General features: G+C 35.7%; 1 protein-coding gene across 2 annotated transcripts; it reads right to left on the reverse strand.

The window, feature by feature from the left end:
• Window positions 1-2,173: 2,173 nt before the first annotated feature.
• LOC111393245 (glycine-rich protein A3-like) lies at window positions 2,174-4,513 on the reverse strand. 2 transcript variants are annotated; one of them, XM_023018685.1, is made up of 3 exons: window positions 4,398-4,513; window positions 3,120-3,469; window positions 2,174-2,562 (listed from the first exon to the last, which is right to left on the reverse strand). In XM_023018685.1, the coding sequence occupies exons 2-3, from the start codon at window positions 3,463-3,465 to the stop codon at window positions 2,342-2,344; spliced, it is 567 nt and encodes a 188-aa protein (XP_022874453.1). In that variant the 5' UTR covers window positions 3,466-3,469; window positions 4,398-4,513; the 3' UTR covers window positions 2,174-2,341. The 2 variants fall into 2 exon arrangements, with proteins under 2 accessions (XP_022874453.1, XP_022874454.1); XM_023018686.1 differs by lacking the exon at window positions 4,398-4,513 and having other exon boundaries at window positions 3,120-4,360.
• Window positions 4,514-8,671: the final 4,158 nt, after the last annotated feature.

Here is an 8,671-nt window from a genome sequence, read left to right on the forward strand (position 1 = left end):
TGAGAGAGGAATTAGTTTTCAATCTCTCTCAATAAGATTATATAGTGGCTGGTGGCATCTATCGTAGCGGACACGAAGGTTAAATTTCCCAAGACTCAATACCTATCGTTTACGACGGGCTTACCTTAATATATATATATATATTTTTTTTTTCTTTATTATTTTTTTTCCATATTTTCCGTTGTCTCTTAAAAAAAACAACACTCAAAGGCGAGAAAGATCTAAAAACCTGAAAGAATGAAATGAAATGTGGACTCTCGCGATATAATTTTTCTAGACTAAACTACTTTCACGTTAAACGAGTGACGGGGGATAGAACGGATTAATTAAGTTTTGTCAATTTAATTACTTTTATCATAAATCATTACAAAGAAGGTAAATTGAAAAAAAACTTCGAAAAAGAGAAAACAAATGGTGTAACTTAACAACCTGAGATTGTTGTGTGTTCTTCGATTGATTGCTGGGAGTGTACTTTATCAAAATTTCCATTATTTTAAAAATATTTGTCAATTGGAATCTAAATTCCGACGAGATCTTAAGCACATAAAACCATATTTTAAAAATCCAACATTCTAAAATCAGATGACAAATTTAATAATTCAAAAATCTGATTGCTTTATATTAATTAATATATTATTATTAGATAAATATAATATTAAATTAAATTAATCAATAAACAAACCCTACCCTCTCCAACTGACCCATTTTCCCCAAACCCGTCTCTCTACATTTCTCTCTCATTGCTCTGCTCCCTCTCGCTGACTGCGATGATTGTCGCCATCGTCGCAGCAGCTGCAATTACCAACACCGGCGACCACAATCTGAAGCGGAGAAGGCAGACAAAGCGGAGAGTGTGGAATAGTTGTTCTGGTGGTGCAACGGCGCACGATGGTTCGATGGTTGCAGTCGACGATTTGGTGGATATCTAGGGTGAATGTGGTGGTGGGGGTTTTGAATTTAGATGTGATGTAGATGATTGTGGTGGTGGTGGAAATCGACTCATGTGACCGGTAAACAATATGTGATGTAGATGATATGGTGGTGGTGGAGGATATCTAGGATGAATGTAGCGGTGGGGGTTTTCAAAATATGTTGCATCTCTATGGTCGGAGTAGGCACGGTGTTTGCCTCTGTTTGCGGTGGTGTTCCTCTGTTTGCGGTGGTGGTGTTTGACTGTTTGCGGTGGTGTTGCAGGGTGTTGAGGTTTCTGAGGTGGTTTTTTCTCCCAATTTGGGTGCGTTGGTGATGGGTTTCGCTGGTGCTAGGTGTTGTTGGAGGTTTGTGATAGTTTTCGTTGGTGTTGCAGGTGGCAGTGCTGCCTAGCACGGTGGATTTGGCAGTGGTGGTCGGCGGTGTTGTTGGTGGTCGTGGTCGCAAGTGTTGGTCACAAATTATTTGGTCAACTGTGACCATTAAATTGGTTAATTTGTGATCGGTAAACAATATGTGACCAATAAAAAATATAAATTGTGATCAATAAATAATGTGTGACCCAAAAAATTGTTATTCTGTGACTAATGATTTGATAATTTGTGACTAATTAATAAATCGTGACTTATAAATTTTTCGATTTGTGACTGATGAAAAACCTGTGACCTATAAAAATTTTGAATTGTGACCATAAAATAATATATGACCTATAAATTTTTTGATTTGTAATCGAGAAATAAGTTATAACCAATAATTTGATAAGTGTGACAAAAAATTAATTTGTGAATAATTAATTTTTTGATTTGTGACCGATGAACTAACTATGACATGTAAATTTTTTGAATTGTGACCATAAAATAATTTGTGACATAAATTTTTAATTTGTGACTAAAAAATAATAAATTAGTAATTAAATTGTATAGATATGTGATCTAAATATATTAAATTAATAAAATAATTATTTAAATAATTAAATCATAAATAAATTTTAATAAAAATCTGATTTTTGAAGTTTGAAACTTATTTTCTTAATTTTGAAATATACCATACTTAAAATTTTTCCCTCCAACATTTACTGCAAGACAAGCCTAAAAGAATGTATGGGCCGACAGCCCATCAGATTACACAGGCCCATATAACATTAGCGTGCGGGGCCAGAGAAAAAGGTCCATTACTTCCTGATTAAAGGAAATCAGTGTTAACTCGCGCGGAAGCAGCTATAAGATTTGTATAAGCCAAATGAGACGGACAAAATGCAAATAAACATTAAATTTGCATTGCTCAACTATACAATAATTAAACCAAGTAGTCGAGTGATTTTAGCAACAACAAATGCAAACTTCAATCAGAAAATCCACACGATTATTCGATAAAAAAGAATTACAAGATAGTAACAACACTAAAAATAATGTCATTTCCATTTCTTGAACCTCATAAACTTTCCGCCATGCTTCCCGAACATGCCATGATGCTTCCAACGCTTGCCAAACTTCCCGTGCTTGAACTTTCCATGGTGGCCGAAAAATCCCCCCTGGTGGTGGTATCCACCGTGTGCCAGATGGTGTGCCCCATAAGCAGCTGCAGCAGCTGCAGCACCCCCTGCTAAAACTGCTCCCATACCATATCCGTGACCTGTAAGAATTGGGTACCACAAGAATTATTCAGCATAAAACATATAAATCACAAAGAAACGGGTCCTGAGTAAAATTTAGATACTACGGAGAAAGTTAGAAGAGATAAAAGAGATTCCTTTGAAGGAGAAAGAAACTGATGGATTGCCTTTAGTAATTTAGGAATTAGGAACGTGCATATGAAAATCTTTGGGAAGAGGGAAATGATAACAAATTATGTATTGTGTAACACAAAATACTACCATCTGATAGTTGACAAAAGAGATCAAATGTATAGAAATTATAACTTGGATCAGTGATCTCATATTCTCAATTGAGAAAGACAACCACAACCAAGCATCGAAATAATATAACTTTATGACAATTGATGGAATTAAACATGACTGTCAGGTGAATTCATAATGCTAGGATCCACAGAAGATGATTCTTATGCAGCAAAGTCTATAAAGTGAATAATAGAGGAAGAAGAAAAGGAGATAAATCCAGAAGATGTCTTTTTATCGTTGTAGCAGAAAAGAACAATAAACGGAACAATTTAGATACAATGAAAAATTATACCTGAATGGGATGGACCGGGATAACCTGATGGAGGGTATCCACCTGGTGCTGGATATGCTGGTGGCGGATATCCAGGAGGAGGATAGCCTGCTGGTGGGTACGCAGCTGCTGGAGGATAGCCTTGTGGAGTGTAACCGTGTGGTGGATAACCATGTGAGGGATATCCTTGTGGGGGATATGGTGGAGGAGGGTAAGCCCCTTGTGGGGGGTATGGTGGAGGAGGGTATGCCCCTTGTGGGGGGTATGGTGGAGGACGGGGGTAGTGTCCAGCTCCAGCAGCATATGCAGCAAAATTAGAAAATAGCCCTTTATCCTCAGTATCATTCTTGTGATTTCCGTCTCCCATTTTTCTTTAAAGCAGATCAAAATTGCGCAGTAAAAGAAGGACCAAGAACTACTAGTCAATATGACTACACAGCAAAATAAGACTACCGTCTCTGTATATGCATATTAGCTTATATGTAGAAGAAGTTAACAAATGAGATAAAATAACCAATTGCATCATTATTCTACCAGAAATGATGTATCTAGGTCTTTTAGTATTAGTTTTATGAAGAATGCATGGTATTAGGGGACCGTACATTTGCATTTTTCAATTGATGAGAAAAACATGTATTCACACATCATCAACTTTTTACAACAGATCAGAGTCCATACAGATATCAAAAGCACACCAGCGTGTTGGAAGTAAGCCGTAATGGCTTCTTAATATTGCAATGGTAAATATATATATAGGAATGATCTCCTAAGCATCGTTGCTTAACTTATGTTAAGCACCGGTGACATGGCACGCCATTTAATTGGTGAATCATTAAATATATGGACCTACCATCAACTTATTAACCGATTAAATGGTGTGTCATGTCACCGGTGTTTAAGAGATCATTTTCGTGTATATATATAAAAGAAGCAAACCCACATATTTATAAAGGTTCACCCTCTACGAGAGAATTACGCCCACTTCATTGTATCTCCCAATCCACCGCCAAACACACAATTGAGAAAGAACTTCAACAATCCTGATTTTATAATTCTTTTGTAAAATTAATAGTATCTTCTGTGGGAGTGTGATTCATATCATCATCTTCAAAGTAACAAGATCCACATAATTAATCATAAATTGCATGCATACCCACATCAAGAAATTCAAAATTTCATACGTACGATTGATTTTTAAAACTAAAGTGATTCACTAAAAACAAGAAACAGGAAATCGATGTACGAGAAAGAGTGGGGGGGGGGGGGGGGGGGAAGAAAAAAATGAAAATAGAGGTTTACCCAATTGAACTTGCTCAAGAGATTCTTCCGGTAAGTTATTTTGGTTTAACGAAGGCTAAAGTGGAGTTGTTAAACAGAAATCTCCTGGTTATCATTTTTTTCCCCCTAAATATTATAACCAAAATTTTTAACAGCACGTTTGGTAGGTATTTTAATCCAATTAATATCAATTTTTTTTTCGTTATTTTACAATTTTAGTTGTCATTTTTTAATTTTTCTCTTCCAAATAGGACCCACTTTATCTCTAATGATCAAAAAATCAATTAATAAAATATCTATCAAACAACCACTTTTATGTATAGTATATGCATGCACTCTGTCAATTTATGAGGAGGATGGCGATCATGCTACGTGTATATAATGATTTACATATATATGATGTGATGAGATATGATTTGGTCATAATTTTTTCAATCAAATAAAAAAATCTCTCTCCACTCTTTGTCATTATTTATATGTAAACTATTTTGTAATTCCATTGTTATAAATATAAGTAACATCATTCGAGGTTAGACAACTTTTTTCATTGACCGTTGAGAAAAGAAAAATGAAAAACACAACGACAAGTACTACCCATCCCTGACAATTATTCCCTTGTATAAGGGAATAACTCCAATAAGCCCCCGTTTGACCCCCATTACCTGAAAATGAAAATTGGGGGAGTAGTATTTTTTTAAAAAATGAGTGATTGAAAAAGAAGGAAAACTTTTCGATTTATGTGTAATATTATTTTATGAAAAATTGTGTGGTTGAAAATAGAAGGGAGAAAAATGAAATGTAATGTAATTGAATTTAATGAGGATCAAACGGGGGTTCTTAAGGCTACTACTCCTGCTCGAGTTGCATCCAATTTCCCAAAAAAAAATTAAATAAATAAATAAAATAAAATAAAATAAAATTCCAATTGTGTCAAACTTTTCATTTTTGGAATGGTGGGTTTTACCAATCATGTAAATTTCTTTTCTCGACAACTAATCAATTTTTTAAGGTTATATGTAATTAAGTCCTTGTTTGAGCCATATTATTTCCACAAGAATACATTTTCAAATAGTGTATTAATGAAAAATGTGTTGTTAAAAAATAAAGAAAATTCTACATTTGCGTGTATTATTATTTTATAGAAGAATGTGTGATTGAAATGATGTCAAATCACTGTTTAAAAAAATATATATATATATATATATTTTTTTTTTTTTCCTTCTTTTTTTTTTTTGGTACCTAGGTGTCCACCTTACAGCGACTAATCCTAGAGTCTACGATTTAGCTCATCTTCACGCAGACTAGATAAACAGCGGGTTGTGCCCCAAACTGGCCAGGTCCAAGAGTCCCCCCCAACTGAACTGCCAAAGTGTCGAGCGAGTCAAACATATGCATGCGCCTTGCCTTCCAAAGAACTCATACCTTCCAGGAAATATCATGATTTCCAGGAGAAAGCCTTGCTTTCCAAGAGCCCCATGAATCGAACCCGCAACCCCTGAACTGCCCGCCTTTAAGAACTCTGTCCTTTACCAGTTGAGATGTGCCCCGGGAGGCAGTTTAAAGATATATTCTTTTGAAAGAATATGGGTCATATAGGATCTAAATGAAATTTGTATTATTTTATCATGATTATATGATACACGAGGAGCTTGATTATCTATTTTGAAAAAGTTATCTTTAATCTTCTCCATATTATTTAAACATTTTAAAAGCTAAATCTAACAATCCATTATACAAATCGCTCCAATTAAGCGTCAAATTTCACTTGGTGTGGACACATTTAGGAGTGACATTTGCACATGAACATATCACTTTTGATATACTCCCTCCGTTTCATAAAAATAAATTTGATTTTCTATTTCGTCAATTTCCATTGGATTATGCTATACGTATATTAGAATGTTCATAACAATGTCCACCCTCCTCAAATAGAGGGGGCGAAAAAATTATGCTCCCATTTGACCCCCATTTTGTGGAAATGAAAATGGATAGAATAATATATATTTTTTTTATATATAAAAATGAGTAGTTAAAAATGAAGGAAAAATTTTCAATTTATCTGTAATATTATTTTATAGAAGATTGTGTGGTTAAAAATATGAGAGAAAATGGAATGAAATTTAATGGAAGCCAAACGGGAGCTATATTTTGAACCATATTAATTACTTTTTCTTAATTTGTATGAAATAGAAATAATACCATCTTTATGGAACAGAAGGAGAGGGAGTATCTAGTATAGTAAATTGTTTTTAAAAAAAAAAGGAAAAGGGCAAAAAAAAAAGGGGATAGCATTGTGTTCTACTAAACTTGAAAAAGTGCTTTAAAAGTCATATCTAGATGATATTATTCAACTAATTTGTTTTCTATTTTCACGATTGAAATGGCAACACATCTTAGTACAACGTATTGTACTTTCGGTTCATCTGATAAAACAAGTCAATATGCCACGAAGGGACTACGGTGACGGCAAGCCCTCAAGAGGGAAAAACGTAAAAACTCACAGTTTCGAAAGCAATGATGGCAGAGAAGAATTCAACTCAAGTCTATGATTAAAGCAAATTAGTCCAGTGACAATGAGAAAAGAATATTGGTACAGGAACTGATTATACAAATTTCATTTGATGCCCACATTCAAATTCTCATCTTTTTAGCTACCTTAGGCCTAAGATGACCAGAACACAGTTTTTCTTTACATGGATTTTAATACTAGTAGCATTTCAACAGCATCATGCTGTTAGCTCCGATGTTCAAGTGAGATCAGGTAAATCACAACCACCTCCATGGGGTTTGGGTAGGGGGGCTCTTTCACAATTCCCACAAATTTTTTTATGTTCAAGAATGCAAGTTTCTCACTTGAGCCTACCTGGCCATCTTCTGAATCTTTATTACAGTTGGTTTCAAGATCAGCCCTGCAGAGTACAGTTCAAGAACAAGTGGATATTTTCTAACAACTTCGGTAAGCATTTTAGTATTGTTTTACTAGGTTGATAATATTGGTAACACCAAGTTTCACGGGGTGCCTTTCTTCTTGGCACAGAAAGGGACACCGTGCGGCAGTAGTCTGCTCCGCTAGACTACCTTCCGCCTTTTCTCGGTCGCGTCGGGACGAAAGAAAATTTGATTGCAATTTTGTAGAAAGCTTACAATTGAGAATTTGAATACATTGAAAGTAAATTGAACATTGATTGCTGAAAACTGAACATTACAATTGATGAAAGCAGAAAATTAAAAATGCTGGTGCAGGGGGCGGACACCAGTGAGCTTGAAAGATTTTTGAATGACTAATACCCCCTATAATAGCATTCTGAACAAAAACCCAAGTGACGGGAGTAGACGTTTAAAAGACGAGGAATCATACTAATCTTTACCAATATCAGAGCTATTTTACAATTAAAATAACTATTACAATGAAACGAAAATTACAACTCAAACTTGAAGTAATATTTACAATGTGCGGCCGAAGTTGGGCAAACTGCGGCTGCGATAGTGTCAAGGGGCTAAGTAAAGCTGCGGTCCTTGACATTCTCCCCCATTTGTTTTGGCGACGTCCTCGGTGCCATCAATGCATGATACTCTTCAATTAATGATTTGAAGGCCCCGAGATCTTTTTCTCTTTCCCAAGTATTCTCCTCGCTGCTGCATCCCATCCATTTGACCAAGTACTCCTGATGATCTTTTCTAGAAGCCCGAGTGATTCGATGGTCAAGAATAGCTTCAGCAACCTTCTTTCCAGCTTTCTTCAGTTCAAATACAGGTCGCTTTGGCTCATTTCTAGATGAGTCCTCCTTATCCGAAAAGTATGACTTCAACACACTAACATGAAGGACCTTGTGGATTTTACACCATGAAGGGAGTTCAACTCTGTATGCAACTCTTCCAATCCTCTTCACAATGGGTAATGGTCCAATGTATTTTGGTGACAATCTTGAGTCCTTCCCTCTTGTTGGTTTGTAAACATTTCTGTCGGGAAGCTTAACCATTACCAGATCTCCAACATTGAATTCAATAAAACGGCGCTTTAGATCTGCAGCCTTTTTATACCGTTTTTGAGCTTTTTCAAGATAACTCCGAGCAATTTCAATATTTCGTTTCCACTCTTGAGAAAAAACTCTTTGCTTGAGGGGACTTGGTACTTCGTTCAGTATCCACCGTATGAGGGAGTAGCGGTTGCTGGCCAGTAACAATCTCAAAAGGACTCTTATTGGTGGAAGAGCTCTTTTGGGCATTGAAGCAAATTTGGGCCGCATCCAAAAGTTTTACCCAGTTTTTCTGCGAAGTAGAGATAAAGTGCCGAA

This window comes from Olea europaea, chromosome 4 (genome assembly GCF_002742605.1).
Source record: "Olea europaea var. sylvestris chromosome 4, O_europaea_v1, whole genome shotgun sequence".
In the NCBI taxonomy this organism is placed as follows: Eukaryota; Viridiplantae; Streptophyta; class Magnoliopsida; order Lamiales; family Oleaceae; genus Olea; species Olea europaea.